At 57.8% G+C, this 22637-nt stretch overlaps 6 protein-coding genes across 6 annotated transcripts; 3 read left to right on the top strand and 3 right to left on the bottom strand.

Annotated features, from left to right (window-relative positions):
• Window positions 1-1468: 1468 nt before the first annotated feature.
• CHGG_02350 (uncharacterized protein) lies at window positions 1469-1834 on the bottom strand (the record flags this gene model as incomplete). Its single annotated transcript, XM_001228865.1, has 2 exons — window positions 1469-1540; window positions 1676-1834. 2 exons carry the CDS (start codon window positions 1832-1834, stop codon window positions 1469-1471), a joined length of 231 nt encoding a protein of 76 aa, XP_001228866.1.
• A 1033-nt stretch (window positions 1835-2867) lies between these two features.
• Window positions 2868-5617, top strand: CHGG_02351 (uncharacterized protein; the record flags this gene model as incomplete). Its single annotated transcript, XM_001228866.1, has 4 exons — window positions 2868-3412; window positions 3496-4137; window positions 4374-4695; window positions 4916-5617. The coding sequence occupies 4 exons, from the start codon at window positions 2868-2870 to the stop codon at window positions 5615-5617; spliced, it is 2211 nt and encodes a 736-aa protein (XP_001228867.1).
• A 1750-nt stretch (window positions 5618-7367) lies between these two features.
• CHGG_02352 (uncharacterized protein) lies at window positions 7368-8769 on the top strand (the record flags this gene model as incomplete). Its single annotated transcript, XM_001228867.1, has 2 exons — window positions 7368-7796; window positions 7855-8769. The coding sequence occupies 2 exons, from the start codon at window positions 7368-7370 to the stop codon at window positions 8767-8769; spliced, it is 1344 nt and encodes a 447-aa protein (XP_001228868.1).
• Window positions 8770-9616: 847 nt separating this feature from the next.
• On the bottom strand, window positions 9617-10889 carry CHGG_02353 (uncharacterized protein; the record flags this gene model as incomplete). The annotated part of the gene is made up of 2 exons (XM_001228868.1): window positions 9617-10203; window positions 10364-10889. The coding sequence occupies 2 exons, from the start codon at window positions 10887-10889 to the stop codon at window positions 9617-9619; spliced, it is 1113 nt and encodes a 370-aa protein (XP_001228869.1).
• Window positions 10890-11763: 874 nt separating this feature from the next.
• CHGG_02354 (uncharacterized protein) lies at window positions 11764-17320 on the bottom strand (the record flags this gene model as incomplete). Its single annotated transcript, XM_001228869.1, has 4 exons — window positions 11764-14529; window positions 14580-15040; window positions 15093-16906; window positions 17058-17320. The coding sequence occupies 4 exons, from the start codon at window positions 17318-17320 to the stop codon at window positions 11764-11766; spliced, it is 5304 nt and encodes a 1767-aa protein (XP_001228870.1).
• A 1209-nt stretch (window positions 17321-18529) lies between these two features.
• Window positions 18530-22584, top strand: CHGG_02355 (uncharacterized protein; the record flags this gene model as incomplete). The annotated part of the gene is made up of 4 exons (XM_001228870.1): window positions 18530-18913; window positions 19061-20038; window positions 20181-21794; window positions 21847-22584. The coding sequence occupies 4 exons, from the start codon at window positions 18530-18532 to the stop codon at window positions 22582-22584; spliced, it is 3714 nt and encodes a 1237-aa protein (XP_001228871.1).
• Between the last annotated feature and the right edge of the window lie 53 nt (window positions 22585-22637).

A 22637-nucleotide genomic window follows, 5' to 3' on the forward strand; every position in this document is an offset into this window, starting at 1 on the left:
GTTTGCTGTGTGGTGGCCGGACGAATGCCTGGCAAATGCGCTGGCCGGAGAATTTTTAGTGCCTGGTGTAAAAGTGACTTTGCTCCTGAACCCGGGAGACATTTAAAAGGGTCCAACTGCCCACCTCCCCCTCGATTCCCATCCATTTTCGTCCTCTTAACCTTCATTCACTGTCGCTTCTTCCCATATATACCCTATTTTCTCTCAATAATCATTGTTGTGGCTCCTGTCGGCCGATTCTAGCGATGGTCGCTATCGCTGAACAAGTCACTTGTCGCCGGATCGTCGCAACGGTGCTCGTCCCAATGGCGACGGGGCTTGAACCGACCCGACAAGAGCGTTTGGAAAGCCTTTCACAACAAAATACATACACTTGACGCCTTGAATGAGCAAGAACAAACAGGTCGAAAATGAACGCAATCCTGCGACGAATCTGGCGCTCCCTCTCGCCAGCAACGGCATTTGGGTTATTGGCGGCGGCCGGCCCGCTGGCTCATGGCTCATGCTTGTGGATGGTGCCGGGGTCCCCACCTCGCTCGGCAAGCCATGTGGGACAGCCCGGGGACTCCAGACTCACAAAACCTACCCGGTCCAGACCTTCCAAGGACGCCGGAGTGTTCCCATGGAAATTCGACGGTTTTGAACGAGCATCTGTTTGAGAGGCAGTCGCCTGGTCAAACATCGCAGGCTCAGGACTCATCAGTGCCACCACCATTGCGTGTGTGGGAGGGACACGATGCCTGGTGTCATGGTAGGTGGGGCACGGCCGGAAGCCTATCCAGCGGTCAGGCCGCGGAATCAAAACGCAGCATTCCATCCAGCATTGCAAAGGCCTCCCCGGAGATTGAGTCGGCTGCTTGCTGGCTTCCTATCTTCACGACCCAACGATCGGGTGATGGCCAAGATGAGATCGACTGGCTCGGGGCGATTGGGGGAGCCTGGCAGGCAGCGGGCCGGGGACACAGGGTCCGCGACCTCCATGCTGCTTTCCCTCATTGTCATCCAACCCAAGCCGAAAGGCTCATTCTTGGGTTTTGGATACCATGAAAATGGTCTTTTCACTGACCGAAACCTGACTTCCGCCTGGGTGTCGCCTTATCGACGCATCTTTCAGGTCAGGCGGAGCTTTCAGTCTCATGGCGAGGTCGGCTGGAAGTCCGCTGAAGCCTGCTTTTTCGACAGAGCGATCAGAAACAGAGGATCGCAGAGGTTGCGCCGTAGCACGCTCCCCATTGGCTAGGTCTTTGTTTTGGGACCCACTGCGCTAGTCTTTATTTGGGTACATGGTTTGGTCCGGCTGAAAGGACCAGATCACTCGGCGCTCGTCGCAGCACAACGCCCCCAGTGGAATCCGACAAGCAACACGCGCCCGCCCCGACCCGACGCAATCGGTACAGAGAGGTAAGACCTGCCCGTCGTTCCTCCAGTTTCCCACCTTTATCCACCCCGGCCTGCCGCTGAGGTTCCCCTACATATTCGGTCTCGTGATTTCCGCTGGGCTTGGGCTACTCAGCTCGATGCCATCGGGGCTGCGCGAGTACTGATCGTTGGTTGGAGGTTAGCGACGCCGGGAACCTGCCTGCGAAATTTTCTCGCGGCGCGCTCCACGCGGCCTCGCATCCCCGTCGCTCGCCGGCCGTTCGCCTGGCCCTTTTTTTTATTGTATGTCTAATACCCCGAGCCTGATCGCCTCCACTCCGCCGTCCCCGGTGACCGGCCGGCCAGTGCCTGGGCCGTTGCTGCCCTCGTCTCCGGGTCGGTGCCGGTGCCGGGCGTCGCGATGCACACGATTCACTGCACCTGGGTCTTGCCCCGTTTTCCTTCCTGTGGGCATTGTTTGCGCCGGGCCCTTTTTTTGGGCGGGCGGCGGCTCCTTGGTTGTTACTGGCTCCGCTCTTAGAGGTGGATCCCACCACTCGACCGCATCATCGCAGGCGAAGCGCCCCTAGAGCCCAAAAACCTGCATCTGACCCCGTAAATCCAACTGCCCTTGCCTTCCCCGACACACCCGCGACGCGACTGCTTCCATCGCGACAAGCCGCCCGCCGGCGCCTCTACACATCTCCCATTTTATCTCTCGGTTTAGTGAACGGATATTTGTTATGCACGAGTCTCGTGGTCGCTAACGGCGCTGCAAGGGAATTCACCTGATGGGCGCGACCATTGCCGCTGCCACCCTCGCCCCCGATCGACATGAGCTCCTGGATCAACGAGGCCGCTGTCCCGAACCACAATGGCAACGGCTTCCCTCATATCAACGACCCCTCTGCAGGCGCCGGGTCCATGATGGATGCCTTCCGCGTTCATGGGCAATTCCGCCCAATTTAATACGCAGTTCGCAAACCCACAGCAAATGGTCATGCCCAATGGCCAAATGCGCAGTTCGTCGTCCTCGTTCACAAACCCGATGTATCAAACCAACTCGGTCGTCCCGTCGAAGCGCCCCAGGCCAAGGGATGATAATATGGGCCAGTCGCCGCGCCCGGCGCCTGGTATGCTCCCAGCATCGCGCGCCGAAACGCCTCAGCAGTCCGCATTCGCAGGCTTTCAACAACCAGGGATGCCGCAACAATCCGGCCAACCGTCGCCATATCCGCATCTACAACCGAATGGCTCCACGAATGCAATGCCGTCGCCCATCATGGCCAACCAGATGCGTCCCGGGAGTGTTCCTCAACGGGTCGCCTCTACCTCGCCACACCTCTTCTCGCCTGCCGCGCAACAGTTCTCCCAGGCGTCCCCCCATACCGACAGAATACGGTGGCACACCTCAGTCGTTTATGCACAGAGTGCTTTTCCACACAATTTCAATCCATAATTTAGCGCCGCTCAATCACCCGCCAGACCGTCTCCCTCGCCCAACCTCAATGGCCGGGCAGATGATGCCGCAACAAATGGGACAAATGCAGATGGGACAACTACCCCCGCAGATGCAACAAATGCAGCAAATGGGTCAATTGGCAGGCCAGATGCCGGGACAGATGCCGGGACAGATGATGCAAGGTCAAATGGCCGGTCAGATGCACGGACAAATGGGAGGCCAGATGCCAAACATGATGTTTCCGCAACAGATGGGCCAAGCTCGGAACGCCATGGAACAGCAGAAGCTGATCTACCAGATGCAAATGCAGCAGCAGCGCAACAATATGCAAATGCAGCAGATGAACGCCCAAAATATGATGCAACCACAGCAAGGCTCCAACCAAGCGCAGAACCATGCTCAGGCCCAGACTCCGTCACAAGCGCAAGCTCAAGCGCAGGCTCAAGCGCAGGCTCGGAACATGATGGCAGCTAGGCAGGGCGGCCCCAACGGCCAGATGCCGCCTGGCGGCATGAGGCCGCAGCAGGGAGGCCCCCAGCAGGCCATGGCGCGGCTTCCTCCCCCAGAACAGTTTATGAAACATCTGATGGCGTTCATGAGTTCGAAATCCCTTCCATTCGACCAGCATCCGGGTTGTTGATGGCCGCCCTGTACCTCTTTACAACTTGTTCCAGAATCGTGTACAACAAGTTGGGAGGTTATCGAAACGCAACGCAATCAAACGGCTGGGTACAAGTTTCCCAAATCATGGGCTTCCAACCTCATCAATTGCCTTCAGCAACGCCACAGATCAAAGGCGTCTACGAGCGGAACTTGCTCAAGTTTGAGGAGCTGTGGTCGACGCAACAGAAGATGCGCATGCAACAGCCCGGGGGGGTAGCCAATGCCCAGGGAATGCAACAGGGAACACCAACGAAACAAATGCAGCAACAGCCACCTCACATGATGCAACCCGGTCAGCAAGCGCAATTGCAAGGTCAGATGCAGTCCCCCGTCAAGCCCCCCGGGCAGCAGCAACAACCACAAACACCACAACAACTGCAACTGCAACAACAAGGCATCAATGGTTTTCCTGGTGGGCAACCGCCCCACGGCCAGCAGCCGGTGCTATCCAGTCAAGCCCACACTCGTAACAGCCTGTCAAGGAGTGTGCAAGCCACGCCGACGGCCGATGAGTTTCCCCTGCCGTCCCCTGCCCAAAGCAAAACGGGACCCGTATCGCTCCCTGGCTCTGCCCACCCGGAGAATGTTGGAGCGGCAGACGACGCTGGGAGCTCGTTGAAATTTCCAGCGCCGTTCTCAACAAACCCAGATGAGTACGTGCCTTGTTCGCGTGAGATCACAACGTACGGCGGCCTTGACGTGGGCGCTTTGAAAAAGATTGGCGAGGAACTGCAAAGAACGAAAATCGACGTCCCCCTGCCCATCGACTTCGGAAACGTCGACATTCACGCACTCACAAAGAGCATCCAAAGCGGCATCCATGGCGAGGTCCGGCTTGCCCTCGACACGCGCTCGCGTCATTATCGTCCAACGATTACCACTTCATCAGCCCGACCCAGCCCATACCTATCCCGCAGATCGATCTCAGGCAGTGTGATGAGTTGGTCGACGCTCTGATTGAATGCGCCGAGGATCAGATCGACCTCTTGGCGGAGAACTCAGAGGAAGCGTCAAACGAGATTACGATCTCGTCGTACGAGGAGGTCGTGCGCGCCTGTCGTGCCGAGCGGTACGCCATGCGTACCGTGAATGGTTTCGGGTCCGAAGCCTACGATCTCGACCGAGCGGCCGATCGCCTCATCTGCATTACGACGATCCTCCGCAACTTTTCCTGGCGCGAAGAGAACCACGCATCCCTTGCCGACGAGACGGTCATTAAGTTTGTCTGTGTTTTGATCAGGTACCTGGGCACGCGGGAGATGCTCCTCCGAACACACGTCAACACGCTGGATTTGATGAAGGATTTGGTGACCCTGCTGTCGAACACGGCAAGCTCAGTGGAAATACCTGGGCGGCGAGCAAGCATTTTGCCTCCTCCAATTCCTCCTCGCCTTCGGCCCAACGCCTGGCCCGACCATATCTGGTGACAAGCTCTTCTTCCCCGCTTACGAACCATCTCAACATCCATATCTTCCCCATGCGGTCGACGCTCTTGCCAAGCTTCTTGCTCGGGATGAGCCCAACAGAACATATTACCGCAACATCTTTGCTGCTGAGGCTGCCGTGGCGACCTCACCACCTTGTGAACTCCTCACACGCACCTTCTGCCTGGCAATATCACCAATCCCTGATTATTCACGCGAGCCTCGCCCCGTACACATCCCCCGCCTAGTCGAGGCACGCAAGCCGTTGCTGATGCAGGGTCTCCTTTCCGCTGACATCACGGCCGGACTGGCCCCTGGCTTCGAGAGTGGCGTCACGCGCGCCTGGCTCGCGTCCGGTACTGGGTTCGCCCAGAACCTCTACCTTCTCTCCCGCTACCTAAGCGGCCAATACGAGACCACAGCTGTCCGACCGGGCGGCGGCCCAGCAAGAGGACAGCCGAAACGGGATCCAGACCTAGTCTACATCATCGGTTTGTCCGTGAGCGTCCTCAAGCGGCTTGCCGAGAAGGCGCTAGATCCCAGCGACCCTACCGGAGAAAGCGGTATTCCACCCGAGGTACTTCCCGCCAAGGAGAGCGTCCTCGACGCCCTGCAGATGCAGGCGCAAGAGTGGGCAAAGGAAGGGGTACTAGCAGATCTGGTCGAGTACACTAGCATGGCGGATAAGACCCTGCGTCGACGGTCATGAGTGATGGGGTGCGAGACTAAAGGGCTGGCGTTTGGCGTTCGTTTGGCAAGCGAGCATGTATTTGTGCAATTGAGGCTAATTTCAGGCTTTGATTCTTCGAGAGGGTGGTGTAAGCGTGTCCTTGGAAGAAGGGTGGTAAGACTTTCCCGCCTGGCTGGTCGCTGCTGTACGAGTGCTGTTGTTGGAAAATGACGAGTTGGATGATATAGAATGGGAGCGTGGTGGCGGCGACGTAGTAGTATACTAGACCAGGCGCGGGTCGCGCGATGGGCTGGTGTTTATCGGCTCCGGTAGTTTCATAGCACTTATGGTATATCGATGGGTTGGTATGGGGTGTACATTTCAACGAAGGGCTTTTCACCATGCCTGAGCGAGCGGGTTGGTGGCGGTTTACACAGTAGTTTATACAGCTGTAATTGTACAATACGTCGGTGACCGTCTCTGGTCGGTGAAAGCCAAGCCAACACAATCTTGTCCTACATCCCTATCACCACGTATGCTTGCCTCATCGAGCATCGCAATTCCAATTGCGGCCGCGACATTGGCCAATGGTCCTATCCTATACACCATGTCCCCCGCCCCTGCCATGAAGTGCATCGTCCGTTGCGAAGCGGCGAGATGGACTCGTTCACCCATCCTACATCCGTATTGTGTCCCCTCCAACGGAGTGTCTGTAACTCGTCGCTACTCAAAGCCGAGTCTTCAAAACCCCTGCTTTTCTAACCACCCCGTCACCGCATTCTTCTGATGGCCCTACTCACATCACCACCACGTCAGCAACCATTCACTCACTTACTGACTCCCCACCCTCCCATCCACCCCTCCCTCCCACTCCCATAACATCCCACCACCCAGCCAACCCCCATAAAGATTACACTCACTCACCTTCACAATGACGTGCCCCGTCAGGTTATTCACCACCACCGTCTTCTCCTCCACCCCCTAATTCCTGTGCCAGCGCCGCTCGGAACCGTGCCCGGTCCCCCTCCACCTTCTTGATCGCCGTCAGCTTCATGTTGCCGCCGCGCTTGGCGAGGTGGTACACGGCGAGCTGGTTGGATGGCGTGCGGCGCACGGTGTAGGGACAAGAGTTGGTGGCGGGGGTTGTTGAAGGGGTTGCTGGGGGTGGGGGGGTTTTCGTCGCTGGCGGTGCAGAATCAGAAAGTGATGAAAAATTGCAGGTGGTGGAGGTCATGGATTGGGGAGCGGTTTTCGGGAGGGCCAGTCGTGGCGGGGCTGCGAATGCCCTACGGAGGGTTGTTGGGCGTAGCATTGTGATTTGTGCTGTGTTGGCGCGGTTGATCAGTCGGCTGTGGTGTCGCGCGGCTTCAGGATTCTTCTCGAGAGTCTCGATTCAAACTGGACCGCTTTCCTAATCCGGCATCCCAGCACTCGAAAATTGTCGGGCGGCGGCAGAATGATTCGCCGGTCCCACATGTCGTATGTTCGTGCCAAATGTGGGCTGGGCCTGGAGCTTGGGACCGCGCACTGGCTGCCCGCTTCAGCCCACGGTTGGATTCGTACTTTCCAAATTTTGACCCCACCAAAGATCAAAAGACGCCCTCAATCGGAAAATTGGCGGTTTTGCGCGCTGCTTCTTGGGCCTCTTCATTCCCCTGCAAACTCGACATCGGACTCTCGCTCGGCCGTGCCCGATTAATCCAGAAAACCCCGCCCTGAATCGGTTATCTGAGATAGATTTCTTCGATACGACCACTACCGAACATTCACACATTACCATAGCGCAATCATGGCTTCCGCACCAAACGCCAACGGCGATGCCGCCGTGTCCGACTACGACCTGATGCTCAAGCTCGCCCAGAATCTCGATCGTCACATGATCTTCCCTCTTCTGGAGTTCAGCGCCGGCCAACTAGTCGATGAGGAGAGCGGCGTTGTCAGAGATGAGGCCAAGGCGCGCGAGATCACACAGGCCAAATACTCGCTACTCAAGAACTCCAACATGACCGATTACGTTGCCAACCTCTACTGCGAGCTCGCTGGCGTCGAGGAGCCCCCCGCGGAGTTTGCCGACAAGAAACAAAAGGTGTTCAGCCAGCTCCAAAACTTAGAGCAGCAGACCAGCAAGATTATCGAGCTATTGGAGCGGGAGGATGTGGTCAACAACCTTAGAAGCGACAAGGTTGCCAACTTGGAGTTTCTGAAGCGGGAACATCAGGTGGGGCTATCTGTTTTTGATGTTTGCGGGGCAGGACGCTGACGCTTGAGGTGAACAGGTCACGATGGATATGGTCAACGCCCTCTTTGATCTCGGCAACCTCCAATACAGCTGCGGCAACTACGGCGACGCATCCGAGATGCTGTATCGATTCCGCGTTCTCTCGACTGATAACGACAAGGTAGCGTTTGCGACATGGGGTCGGCTGGCCTGTGAGATCCTCACCATGAACTGGGAGTCGGCAATGGAGGAGCTCGTAAAAGTGCGCGAGACCATCGACACCAAGTTGTCGCAGAACCCGCTTGCTCAACTGCAACACCGGACCGCCCTCACCCACTGGGCCCTGTTCCCTCTCTTTAACTTCGAGAAGGCCCGCGAGCCGATCCTCGAGTTGTTCTTCAACGCCGGCTACATCAACACCATCCAGGCCAACTGTCCCTGGATTCTGCGGTATCTCGCCGTCGCTGTCATCACAAACCGTGGGCGCGCAAAGAATCCTGGCATCCACCAAAAGCAGATGAAGGATGTTGTGCGCATTGTGAAGCAGGAGGCGTACGAGTACCAGGACCCCATCACCCGCTTCGTGCACGCCCTGGCTATCGACTTCGACTTTGAGGAGGCCCAGCGGCAGCTCGTGCTGGCCGAGGAGGTCCTCCGCAGCGACTTTTTCTTGCTCGCCCATGCCGACGATTTCGTCGACTCGGCGAGGCACCTGATCTTCGAGAGCTACTGCAAGATCCACGCCCGCATCTCGCTGAAGGATCTCAGCGCGCGGCTGGGCCTCAATGCGGACGCCGCCGAGAAGTGGATAGTTAACCTCATTCGCGACACCCGGCTTGACGCAAAGATTGACTATAAGGAGGGCACAGTCGTCATGAACCACCCGCCAAGCTCCGTATATCAACAGGTCATCGAGAAAACGAAGGGCGGTTTCTTCAGGACCCAGGTCCTGACTGCGGCGATTGCGAAGTAGGAAGAGCAATCAAAAACCAAGGGGAAAAAACGGCAGCGCGTTCCCTAGCTTGCGAAATCGGGATCTGCGACCTCCCCGGGCGGTCCGCCCAAGCGGGTGGGCTGCCCTGAACCGGAGCAAGTGTCGGGGAGTCCGCCGCCACGTGGAGGACCTTCAAGGGCTTGGCCTTGGGGATTGGAACTCCCCGACGGATCGTGGGTGTGGCTTGGTAAAGGCAGCTTTGAGCCCGGGGGCTGGCGACGGGAGACATCGTGCGATGGCGGCGGCCATATTACTATGCCGCGACAGCGAGAGACGAGCAGCGATGTACATATACCTCGGCGGCGCATGAAAAGGTTTATGGTTAATGGTTCAATTCGAGAAATTCACGCCCGCCATGTCCTGCGTTTTTGGGATCTGCGTGTTATACTTGCTCAGTGTCTGCAATAGCATCTTGCTCATCGATTATTTCCCATGCTTAAGTATCTTGAATGTGCTTCTCATTAAGTGACAGGCGTGACCGTCACCGTTCTAATAAATCAAAGGGCCTGGACCTGGTCTCTCTTTATCATTGTCTTCCAATACGCGCTCTAATATACGACTCAAGACTTGCCGAAACATTATCGTCGATAATAGCTGCTTTGCCGTCATCAGTTATTTTTTACTTCATTAAGTAGTGATAATGGGAAATCCAGCTTGAGCATCTGAGATATGTGCGCTACAATAGTACACGATATAGTTAATGAATCAAAATAACACACCCCGCCAATATCTCTATATTCCATCAAAACTCCATGAATTAAACGACAATGACTTAAACGACAATCAACTGCCTTCTTCCCACCCCCCAACTCCACACCCACACCCCCTACGGCATCTCCCACCGCTCCCGACCTCCCTGTATCCCAGGCCCCGCCGCCCCTTGATAATAATAATACTGCGGCGGCGGGCTGCCCGACAGGCCCGGCAGCTCCGGCTGCCTGCCCACGCCGTGCAGCTCGTGCTGCCCCGGGACCAGCACAGGCGGGCTAGGGCCGACGTCCGGAAACGGGTGCACCCCCGTCCCGCCCAGCTCCCGGTGTATGCCCCGGCCGCCTTCGAGCTCCCGCGTGGCAGTGGCAGGCGTGCTGGATAAGGGTGGAGGGGCTGGGTTTGTGGTCGCTGCCGCTGCTGCTGCGACGGGTTTGCGGGGGAGGGGGGAGGGGGAAGGGCCCGCTGGTTCGATGTCGGCGGCTAGTGATGGTGGGAGGGGTTGGTCGTTGGGGTTTGGCGGTCGCCTGTTGCGGATGTAGAGCCATACTGTGAGGCCTGCTATTGCGAGCGCGAGGGGGATGCCGAGTCCTAAACCAAGGCCGAGGCCGAGCTTGAGAGTGGTCTGGTTGTTGTCGGAGGATGGCGCGGGTACGGAGGAGCCCGCGGCGTTGACCCAGACTGTGGAGGTCGCGTCGACGGTCACTAGAGTGCGTTGTGCCCTCCGAGTTAGAATGGCTACTCAACTTAAGAAAGAAATTGATGCCCTGGCTTCTCTAGCTGGGATCGGAGCAACACCCAGGGGAGTACAGTACCTGCAGGAGAATTGCAGCCACCACCGCCACGAGTGGGAGCAGACACTTACCCCACGACTGTGTAGAGGAGCTGCCGCCGGAGTCAGGCGCTGTCATCTGCGTGACTACCGAGACCCGTGTCGTGGTGAGCGGAGCCGAGTCGGTCTCGCCAGTGTTGCCCGGCGCCGGGGCACCCGTTTCCGCGGCAGGGCTGTACCAAGCGGTAGCTCCCGGCTGCGTAAAGCCGTTCTCCATGCAGTACGACGCGTAGATGGACTGCATAGCTGAGAGGTCCAGGGTGACATCGCCGCCTGCGCACGACGTCGAGGCGCATGATGCTAGAAAGGAGGTGGCCAGGGATGCGGAGGCTGCCGCCGTGGCGCAGTAACATTCATTGTAGAAGGGCTTGCCGCACTGTAGCGCGCTTCCCATATTGTCGTAAACGTTGGGCCATCTGCCGAGGCAGTACTGGACGCAGTCATGGGGCCAGTCGTCCCCGAATTTGCTGACGGTCCCGGTCCCGACGGCGAGAAGTGCCTGGGGATAGAGAAGTAGGAGGCAGAGGAGCCGACTGAGTAACCCCGCCCTAGAAGCCATCTTGGGGGGACAGGTGGGTGTAACCGTGTAAGTAGGCGTCTGCCGGGCTCGCCGAGGTTGAAACAATACCTTAAGCAGGTAGTTATGTTGTTGGGGCACCGCGCTGTGGCATACTATCCAGGGATTCAGGGAAGTCAGTGTGTGAGGGCTTTCTTTATCAGCTTACCTTCGTTCAGCTGGGAAAGTCACGCCCGGGGGAAACGTGGGACAACTTGACAAGCGAGCTTTGCTGTTTATAGACATGGCGTTGTTTTATGGCTAGTAGAAACGTTAATTGCATTGTCAAAACGCTTGATTGGATATACAAGCCGGGGTGACACAGCACTTCATCGGAATTAGAGGATGGCAGCCGCATTGATTGGTACACCTGCGGGTTTGGGTGGCAATGAGGCTTGAGGCTGTCGGCAAGGCTCTGGATGACATGGCACCTGCAGAATCCCCAGTTTCATGCTCGTGGTACCTAATTGATTCGCCCGAGTCTGTTTCGGCGCGACTGGGTGTTATGTGGGTTAGGATGAACGAGTAGGCGTCAAGGTGACCAGACATGTTGTGGATAATGCCTCATTGCTTGGTAGTTATACATGTAGGATTAGTAAGTGGCTTTTTGGCGCGTTGAAAAAATAGGAACATGGGTGTATACACGAGGTCACGGCATGAGTCTCGACTCTCAGCTGAGGGCAAGCAATGGAACTGGTACACGCGGTTTCGCGGTTGAACCCGAACCTAAACCCTTTTCAATCACCAGCAGCTCATACCCAACAGTCACGCGATGATCAACACGCTGGGTAACATCGATAAGAGTACCTCCAACCCACCAGGATACCAGCCGAAATAGGTACATGCTCTAACCTACCCCGGCCCCGTCCCTAGACAGTCACCCCTCCCTCCCAGCAAGCCAAGTCCCCCCTTTCAGCTCATCGATAGCGCTATCCCTCAACCACCACGCCGCGTCCACCGGCCCAACATCATCACCCTTCTTCTCCACGGACACATCCTCCTGCAGCAGCGCCGCCCCCATCGAAACCTTTTTCTTCCCCCTCCCCGACCCAGTCTTCTTCCCCTTCCCCTTCTCCTTCCTCCCCTTCCCCCCCTCACCACCACCACCACCACCAGCGGCAGCAGCAGCAACACCAGTAACAGCAACAGCGCTCTTCCCCTCGGCAAACACGCCCCTCCTCTCAGCCCACTCAAACAGCAGCCTCAACCCCAACAAGCGATCCCTCGACCACCCACCAACGCCCTCCACCCCGGCCCTCAACACCAACCTCGCATCGACCGCCGTGCTCGCCCCCTCCCCTTCCCCAACACCCCCACCCGACCCAAACAAATCCAACACCACGCCCCTTTCAGCAAGTGACAAGTCCGCCAGCGCACCCAGCCCAAACACCCACCGCAGCGGCGGCTCGCGCAGTTTCTGCTCCCCAGCAGCAGCAGCATCCCCCACCGCCACCTCCTCCCCCACCGCCCCACCCGCCAGCGCGCGCAGCGTCGCGGGGAAGGTGCCCTCGTCCGCGGTCCGGCGGCGCAGATACACAGTCTGGCAGCGGCGGAAGGCGGCCTTGAGATCGGGGTTCTCGGCGAAGGGTATCGCCAGGTCCCAGTAGCCGGCGGCTTTGGCGTCGGTGTCGACGCGGGCGATGTCGTCGAGGGGCGGGAGCAGGCAGGGGGTCTGGCGGCGCAGGGTGATGGCGTCCGGGTCGGCGGGGTCGTTGGCGGGCGTCTGGGAGGCAGCGGCGGCGGCGGAGGGGGAGTTGGGGTGCAGGCGGATGAGGATGGGGAGGTTGAGAGGCTGGTTGGTGACGAGGTCCTTGGTGACGAGGCAGCGCGGCTCGGTGGCCAGGACCCAGAAGTGGCGGAAGGCTTGGAGGTGGGAGCGGTTGTCTTGGACGTTGGCGGGGAAGAGGGGGTAGAAGGCGACGAGGAGGGCGGCGACGGCGAGGTTGGTGGTGCCGAATGTGGCGGTTCCCGAGCCGAGGAAGAGGGCGCCGATGGCGAGGTGGGCTGCGAGGTGGCTGCCGTAGGAGGTGGTGGTGTCGTCGCGGCCGTGGAGTGCGCGGAGGCGGCGGAGGACGATGATGTCCCCTGTCCCGGCCATCACCATGGCGCAAGATAGCGCCAACGAGTCCATGCACATGCGGGCGTTGTTTCGCGCGAGCTCGTTGTCGTAGTTGCTGACGGGGATCTGTCCGATGCGGATGAACTGGTCGAGATAATGCACGAGCAGGTCTCGGACCCTGACGTTGGCCGATCCCGCGAAGCGCAAGCCCAGCGAAAAGCAAAGGCCGGCAAGAATCGAGAAGAAAGGTAGGTCCCGACTTCGCAGCTCGGTCACCGCCGTCAGTTGATACCTCGGCCTGTACTCGAGGGGCAGGCTATCTTGGATCCACTCAAATGTGGGATCTATCTCATTCCAGAGAATCAGGTTCTTCGCAACTGTCCGCAAGAGAAGGATATCCGGTCGGACGTAGTCAAATTGCAAGAGGGCGTCAGGGACGTCGATTTTGCGCGCCACGATCTGGTCCTCCGACTTCATGTAAATGAGCGCAATGGCGACCACGGCACCAGCAGCTGACCAGTCGAGGACGTGGACAAGTTCCATCCTCTTGGTCGCCGTCGCCACGGTAAGCAGCTTTTCCGTGAGCTGCATATCCCTCAGGCCCTTAAGGTCGCCGCCCTTGCCGAGGTTGATGAAGCCAAGCGCAAATCCAGCCGCGAGCCGGTAGCTTTCATCGCGGATTGACCCATCCTCCTCCTCCTCCTCCACAGTACCGACGTGCTCAATCTCGGATAGCATGATCTCGCTCATGCGCCGGTGTTGGCTGTTGCAGTAAACCAGCCCGATGCCCATGACGCCCGTGGTTTGGGTGGCCGTCGAGAGGTTGAGATCGGCCGCCCCACGGGGCAGCATGCGCGTGATGTGAACAGACAGGAGGCGGGTCATAAGCGCGTCCATGGTCCCGATGTACGACGCTGCTAGGCCTAGAAGAAGGCCGATGGTGGTCATGGTGTGCTTGGGGGTGAGGTACTTAAACGCAACCCATCTAGCAACCGACTTCAGATGACCGTTCAGCCCGAGCGCGAGCAAGAAACCTGCGTGACGGTTGCTAAGGTCCTGCCCCGGTTTATTGTATAAGATCCAAGATGTGTCAATACCCTTGGCCTGTGGTGATATGGCTAGACCACCGGAGACTCCCTGGTGAAAGAAGGCCCAGCTAATCTTCTCTTCGGGGAACATGCTCTTGTCGACGCTCACCGTGTTGTTGGCGGGTTTGACAAGGCAGTTTAGGTTGAACGCCGAAATTTGGTACTTTTGCGTGAGGAGCGGGTACCGAAGGGAGAAGTGCAGAAGACCCCGTCCGGCTGCGATGGCCAGAGTACTCGTGGCTATAGTCGTAACCAGTTCCTTCTGTTTCTCCAAGTATTCGGCCTCGGTCCATTCGGTCTTCTGGTCCAACCGTACAACACGATGCTTACTGGTCGATAGCATGCCCTGTGCCTCGTTCAGTCTCCTATCCTCTCTGAACAAGGAACGCACAACAGCCTGGCGCTCAGCCGCGCCGGCATCCTCGACATGGTCGTTGGACCCGTCGAGATTCTGACATAACTCGCGGAAGTCCCGCTTTGCTTCATGGGAAGGTGACTGGGCGGGAGTTAGCAGATGTTCATACATGAAATCTTTCCTGCGCTCACATTGAGGTCGAAGCCAAGGGGTCGCCATGTCTTGGCTGGCTGTAACACGCCGCTCACGTCTGTCCTCCCGACGAGCGCAAGGAGGTCCTTAGGCCATGAAGGGGGAGGGTTTGGCTGGCAAATGGATATGACATCTTGCAAGGCGGTGAGAATCCCCTCTGGTAATGTCTCGAGGATTTGAGGGGTGAAGCCACACTCATGCATGGCCACAACCGCTTCGATGCGGTGGGTCGTCGAACCGAGACGCCCGAAAAGTTTCTCAAACATCAGCGTACGGGGTGTGAGGTCCTCCCACAGTTGTTGTCTCAACTTCCTGCCTAAAGTGTCCCGAGTGGCATTTGCATACAAGTCCGATAACGTGGGGTACTCCGTACCGCCGTCTGTTGCGAGGTGTCCCTGGATCCAGGTCAAGATGCAGTAATCGAACGGGGGCTCAGTCAAATCGGCGACAACGCATGGGACTTAAACGAAGTTAGTGTTTCGGTTGCATGAATTGGCCCGGGGAGAACGTACCAAGGCCATCCGCGGAATCTGGCTCCGCCTGAGCGCCCAACGCGTAGACAGCCGCGTAGCGGTGCCACCCGAGCCATCTGGCTAGCTGGTACAGGAGTGCCTTGGTATCGGCTTGGCCAGGTGATGAATGCTCCGAGGTGGCAATGTTGAGCTTTTGCTCTTCGACGAGGAGGTGCAGAGCAAGTAGCATACTCCAAGCCGCCATGTTACGGGGTTCGCCAGTCCTATTCAGGGCTGTAGGAAGATATCCCTCGAAACCGAAGGCTGATAGCCCGCCTGGCGAGGCCATCCATCTCTTAGCAAGGGTTACGTGAAATGCAACAAAGCTACTTGATGGCCATGATCTTGTACCAGCGGGACTAGGCGTCTCCGGCGGGTCGTCGAGGGCCCATTGCCACGCCTTGGTCCGCATCCACTGGGGGCAGGCCGATGAGTTTGGCGTCTCACGCAACTGCATTGCCTCCCATTTGTTCCTCGCGGCCGGCTTCACCGTTTCACTGGCAAGCGTCCGTAGCGAGGTTTCACTGTTATGACCCAGCGCTAAGAAACTCGACAAGATGAGAATCACAGCGGCCGACCACTCCACGTCGGCGATTGCATGCTCGAGTCCTCGACGTTTCGCATCCCGGAGCCATTGCATGACATGCCACCACCCAGAAACGATCCTATCTGCGTATGAAGGGTGAAGAACGCTGCGGCAGACATCCAGAACCATGCGTACCTGGGGTGAAGAAGGCTGTAGCTGAATTTTTATCCGATGGTATTTCCCGTGTTTGTCCCGAAGGTCAACAACACCCTGGGAGTTGGGGTGACAAATCGTGTCGATTTGAGTTCCCGTAAGGTTAATGTGAGAGGAGCGTTGCTCTTGGGGTACTCCACCAACTCTGTAGCTGCCAGAAAACTGGAGGCTGCTAATGTTGCTAACTAGAAGCGGCGGTAGCGTAGCTGTTGTAACTTTGCTCCATGGTGACTGCAAGCTGAGTTCTCTGCCGCCACGCCTATCTTCCGACAGGATCATGATGGACTCGATTCCATCTGAGATCTTGCAGGAGTCGACTACGCTCTGGACCCTCCTGGGTTCGCCAGGGATGATATCGAAGTCGCCAGGATCTGGGGATTGCTTTGCTTTATTTTTCTTGGGAGTTTGGCTCTCTAAATGCTGAACGTGGAGGGTAAGGAGCTGGAGTCTTTTGTCGACTGGATCTTGAATAGCGATCATCAGCTGTGATCGACCATGCTCGTCCGTCGCGGTTGGGGGCCCTGCAAGAATGAACACCTTGGCCTGCGTTCTGGCCGGTTTCCCAGATAGTGAGTATCGCACGTTTGCGTTATCCATGCCGACACTCTGGATCTTGGTGAGCAGCATCTCGCGTACAAGCCCGTCAAAGTCATGATCATCAAGTCCCATGTTGTGGAACCCTTCGAAATCACCTCCAGCACGTAGCTCTTCAAGCAGGTTGTCGACTGGGGCCTCGGGCAGCTGGTTGATACGGTTGTAGTTGAAGGTTGCGCCAAAGCTTGGTGCGCCGTAGCCGCTGCTCAGCCGGAGCCGCTGGCTACCGTGCGACTCAGCCCGCCTGCCTCCGTGGTTACCAAGCAATGGCTGCTCGGCAAAGGTTGCTCTGTCCTGTGAAGCAGACAAATCAGCGCGGGCCAGCAGAGAGCTCACCCGCCGGGACTGCCTGCGGGTGGCATCATTGCCCTTCTCCGCGTCCACCAGAGAGCTCAAAGCGTTCTCAAGGGTCTTTTCCTTGCCTTCCGTCTTGACACTTTTTCTTGTTTTCTTGCCGGGGAGTGGTGCACCAAAGCTTTCTCTCGTCGATGGGTGGATGGGTGTCGCACGCGCCACTTGCTAGTCCTGGTGCCATCGAACTCCGTCGCCGCGATGGTTTGGGTTTTTTCTTTTGCTGTGGATCTAGAACAGAATCTTCGTATTCAGGGTAGGTCAAACGCCATATTGTGTACATGTTGACCTCCCGGTTGACTGTGACTACAATGATGAGTTCACAAGAACCGGTTGCAGAGGCACGGGGGATTTGGACTGCCTGGATGTGAAGGATCTCTTCGGAGCGAGCGAGAAACACGGGGGCTGGTGGGCTTTTCCGGCCCTTTCCTGTCGGTGGTGCTTCAGGGTGCGTTACCACAAGGCCAATCTCGAGCAAAGGGTCGTTCAAGCACACCAAGCGCGGCCAATGGCTTTCGCTGGCCTCCATGGGTTGTTGCCACATATTTTCTAGTGTTAAGCTCAGTCGTAAGGGTAGGACTTGGGGGTTACTCAAGCCTCTCGGTTGAGAACTCTGTGAGGCTGTGGCCATGAGAATGGCGGGGGCCGAGTGGTTGGGAAGACACGAAGGAGGCCGGGGGTACTTTTGGCAGCTTCAGAGAGACTGATGTGCCATCGACTCGTAGTTTGCGTTGTATGATGACGCCCCGGGGGCCAGCACAGGCTGATTCAACCTCAAAAGGCATGTGGACTACATGGCTGGTTACCGGAGAGGAAGTATATATGGGCTTGCGATCTGAGGAAAATGACGAGGGCTCGAGAAAGAGGACGTTTGTCGAGACGGTTCCGCATGGAATGTTCGGTCTTGGAGGTGACCCGCGGGCTGTGAGAAGAAGGAGGGAGGGGGGCAAGGAGGGCTTGCGTTACTGGTTCCTTCTCCGGATCGAAACTGAAGCTCTTTCGAAAGATGCCCCCGCGGGACCAGATCACGCAGTTCTCGGTGGTGAAGAGTTCGTCTTCGTATTCTCGGCCGTCTTCTTTACTGGTGATAACCTCCCAAGAATAAGAGGAAGGGGGCGGGTCTGGTGGTAGAATCTTCTCGTTGACGGCATGCCGTAGCCCAATGGGTTCGTGCACCCCGAGCGATGTGACTGTGGCCATGATCAAGGCAGTTGACGAATGCGGCTGCAATTAATTATTGCTTCTTCAAGCTACACCAAAGGCCGGGAACTTGGTGTTGGGAGATAATCGGGCGATTCCATGCCGGTCGAGTCCTCGAGGGTCGCGGTGTTTGTTTAGATAGGTAGTTACCAAAAAGAATTGTCAATAAATCCCGTCCGATTACCTGCAGTAATTCTTTCATTCGAGCTTCGAGTCCCCTTTCAGTGTGCACCTTGACGGTGGCAGGCGCGTTCAGGGCGCGACGGCCTGGCAAGGCTGATGCCCCACTGAATGAGGGGCAAGTTCCAATTGGCCAGAGCTCATCGGGCCCCTGCAGCAGTTGGGGCAGCAGTTGGGTGCTCGGCAGCTTTTGGGGTCGTCTGAGCTCTGACGTAGCGCTTAGCCTCACGCCCAACCCTGGAATGAGGTGGAAGCTCCCGAGGTCGCAACAACACAACAGTCAACTCACTCTTCAACCCCTGCCTTCACACACCGTCTTCGCTCGACCGCGACGCTAAAACGCCATGAAGATACCTCCATTGCCCGAATCAACATGACCGAAAGCTCGCCACAGCCCGGCGACAATGATACCCACGATAAGACGATAGAACCAAAGTCGAGTCACGAATCCATACCCGATCATGGCACCGGCGCCGTAGGAACAGAGGGTTCCGCCCGTGTCCGAGCTTCGTCTGGTGCCAGCGCGGAGACCGGAGATGGCACCGGGGCATCTGGAGCACAGTCTAGCGGGGATGAAGATGAAAGCGACGAGGAGGAGGGCGACAACGATGGCGACGACAATGACGATGAGGACGACGAGGATGAGGAAGACGATGATGAGCCGAAGCTCAAGTATGCGCGCCTTACACAACACCTTGGGCCAGTTTATCGAAACGGCGATGCTACAAGCGCATTTCTTGTGGCCGGAGACAAGATGGTTCGGATTCCCCAGCCCCCTCTTAGTATTGACCGCCGCAGCCGCTGATTCTGTGAATAGATCGTCGGGACTCATAACGGAAACATCGTCAGTCTTGCGAGCCTCTTTTTGTGTCGCATGTCTTGCTGACTTCTCTCTCCATCACAGCATGTAGTTCAATTGCCGGCGTTTCAGTCTCTGCGGGTTTACCACGCCCACTCCGCCTCGGTTACCGCCGTTTCGATCTCCCCATTCCCTCCTCCGCTCCCGAGTATCAAGATGGACAGCGCACTTAGGTCTGTCCCAAACAGTCCTCTACGACCAGCGACCGCAACGAACGAGAGTCATGCCTCCCCAGCCGCCGCCGCAAGGAGGATGAAGGAGTCTCCAACGGTGCTAAATACTCCATCCAACAACATTTACATTGCAACATCGTCTCTGGATGGCAACATCTGCGTACAGTCCTTGGTGGACCCTAAGGATGTGCAGCTGCGGAACTTTGCCCGCCCTGTGCAGGCAGTCGCGCTTTCGCCCGAGTACAAGAGCGATAGGACGTACTTGTCTGGTGGGCTTTCCGGCCAGCTCATTCTGACTGTCGGCGCACCGACGGGAAGATCAACAGCTATGACAGCGGGCGCGACCGCGCAGGCCGCTGGCTGGCTCGGCGGCATGGTCGGGGCCGGCAGCGGCAAGGACACAGTGCTACATTCGGGTGAAGGCACCATCAACACAATCAAATGGTCATTGTCTGGGCGATACGTGGTTTGGTTGAATGAGCATGGTATTAAGATTATGCGCACGAAGCTCCACCTGGACCACGCCGACGCCGAGGATGCCTGGAAACGTATTGGACATATCGATCGGCCCCAGACGGAAGAGTGGGAGACAATGGCCAGCGTCTGGAAGGGCAGGGTTGAGTGGGTTGACGAGCAGGCCGTCGAGCCTGACGAGACCAGTCCGGACCACAACGAGGTTGCGTTGTCACCGGCAGCCGAGAGCCTAAAGCAGCAGCAACTCAAGAACATCAAGAAGATCGAGCGGTTGCTCGTGGGGTGGGGTGGCACCATTTGGATCATTCATGTCCATCCTGGTGCCATCGGTACGGGGAGGAATGCCGGAGAGAGGTCCGCCGGGCGAGCGGAGATTGTAAAGATGTAAGGTTCCCATACCCCAGCATCCGGGTGCCATCTGACTTTATAGACTTCGCATGGATTGCATTATTTCTGGAATTTCGTTATATACCCAGAACTTGTTGTTAGTTCTTGCTTACTGTTTACCGGACCAAGAGGGGGAAGAGGAAGGCGGCCAGCAATCGCAGGGCCATGGCCGCTCGTTATCGGAAACTTCTACGGAAAGTAGGCCATCGGGCGGCATCCCGCGGAGGCAAAACAACCAGCCCCCAGAGTTACGTCTTATCGATCTCTCGTCACAAGCGGAAGTAGACAAGGACGGGCTCACCATCAGCCGTTTTGAGAGGCTATCATCCAACGACTACCACCTCGGTATCCTTCCCGCGCAGAACGCGGCGGCAGCCGTGTCGTCCCGGGGTGCTTTGGAGACGCTCGCAGGACTTGGGACGGACGTGTTGAACGCTGCGCTGAATCCCATGGCGCTCTTTAGCTCTGCGGCCAGTGTCATGAGCAAGAATAGCGACGGAGCCTCCGGAATTAATGTGCCTGCCTCGGGGACCCGGACCGGCCGCACCTCAGTGCACCCACATCTCATCAAGCCTGGCGTCAAGATTTTCATCCATAGTCCGTATGACTGTATTCTTGCTACGCGGCGAGATTTGAGTGACCACTTGGCGTGGCTTTTGGACCACAACCAGTACCAACAGGCTTGGGAGCTGGTGGACCGGCATCCTGAAGTCATGTCGGGGGTTTCCGACCTTTCTCCAAGTACACCCCAGAATACGCAAAGCACAGATGACTTTTATGACGACACGGCATCGGTTGCTGAAGGCATGCGGTCCTTCTACTCGTCGGCCGAAAAGGAGAAACGGCGGATCGGGGAGCTGTGGATACAAGACGTCATTGAGACTGGAGACTGGTCAAGGGCAGGGCAAATATGTGGAAAGGTCCTCGGCACGCCTGATCGATGGGAGAAGTGGGTGTGGACGTTTGCTGGCGCGAACAAGTTTGATGATATTGTGAACTACATACCAGCGGAGCGGACGCGACCGCCCATGCCGGGGACTTTGTACGAGGTCATGCTAGGACACTACCTCCAAGCAAACAAACCCAAGTTCCGCGGGCTGTTGGATCGATGGGCTCCAGACTTGTACGATGTGGGTACCATCACGACCGCGCTGGAGGATCAACTCAAGTACCGGGACGTGCGGGAAGACAGCGTTGAGGACGGTGAGGTCGGGCGTGACTGGCGGATAGTCATGGAGAGTCTCGCCAAGCTACACGAGGCAAACGGCAGAAACCGGGAGGCTCTCAGATGCCACATCAAACTCCAGGATGCAGACTCAGCCATGCGGCTGATCAAGGAGGGCCACCTTGCTGATGCCGTGGCCGATGACATACCGAGCTTCATCGGTCTGCGTGTGCCCCAAGGTCAAGCTAGCAAAATGAGTCAGGCCGAACTCGAGGATGCCACAGCTGAGGCGGTCACCCTACTGGTCGACGAGGCACAGCATGGCCTAGTGAAGCCCGAGGTGGTCATCAACCAATTGCTGGCGAAAAAGTTGGACCTGTACACCTTTTTCTACCTCCGCGGCCTGTGGCGGGGAGAGGGCATCCACGAGCACTCGGACGAGTCTCGCGCGCGTCTCGTAACCGACAGCAAGTCTCTAGTTGACCAGTTCGCCGACCTTGCCGTGCACCTTTTTGCCGCGCACGACCAATCCCTGCTAATGGACTTCCTAAAAACCTCGACCGCATACGCATTCGAAAAGGTACACCTTCCTTTCCAAATCTACAGCTTCCCACCCTAACTTGTCTTTCCAGGCCGCGCAAGAATGCGAAACGCACAACTACGTCCCCGAGCTCGTCTACCTGTACTCCAAAACCGGCGAGACCAAACGCGCCCTCTACCTCATCATCGACCGGCTCGGCGACGTCAGCCGGGCCATCGCCTTCGCCAAGGAGCAGGACGACCCGGACCTCTGGGAGGACCTGCTGACCTACAGCATGGACAAGCCGCGCTTTATCCGCGCGCTGCTCGAGGAGGTCGGCACCGCCATCAACTCCATCACGCTCGTGCGCCGCATCCCCGAGGGGCTCGAGATCGAGGGTCTCCGCGAGGGGCTCAAGCACATCATGAAGGAGCACGAAATCCAGTTCAGCATCTGCGAGGGCGTGGCCCGCGTGCTGCGGAGCGAGGTGGCCGTCGCGCAGGGCTGCCTGCGGATGGGTCAGCGGAGGGGCGTGCGCTTCGAGGTTCCCGTGGTCAAGCACCACGCGGCGTCGCAAGAAAAAGACGCGCAACAACAACACCCACCACCACCATCACATGCCGCCGAGGCACCCACCGACGCCCACAACGGACACGCCCGCTCCACCAACGGCGACGGGACCCCCGCCCATGGCGGGCCTGGACGGCGCCATAGCAAGGAAGGCGCGCAAGTGTGCGCCGGGCCACTGCGCCTGGGTGCGGGGAGGCGTTTGTCGAGTGGGAGGTTGAGACGCTGGTGGGGTTTGCGTGTGGGCATGTCTTTCACCTGTCGCATCTGCTGGAGGCGCTGAATCAAGGGGGGGAGGCCAAGGGCAAGGGCAAGGGGGTGGAAGGGGGGTTCGGT

This window comes from Chaetomium globosum, genomic scaffold (assembly GCF_000143365.1).
Source record: "Chaetomium globosum CBS 148.51 scaffold_2 genomic scaffold, whole genome shotgun sequence".
NCBI classification, from domain to species: Eukaryota; Fungi; Ascomycota; class Sordariomycetes; order Sordariales; family Chaetomiaceae; genus Chaetomium; species Chaetomium globosum.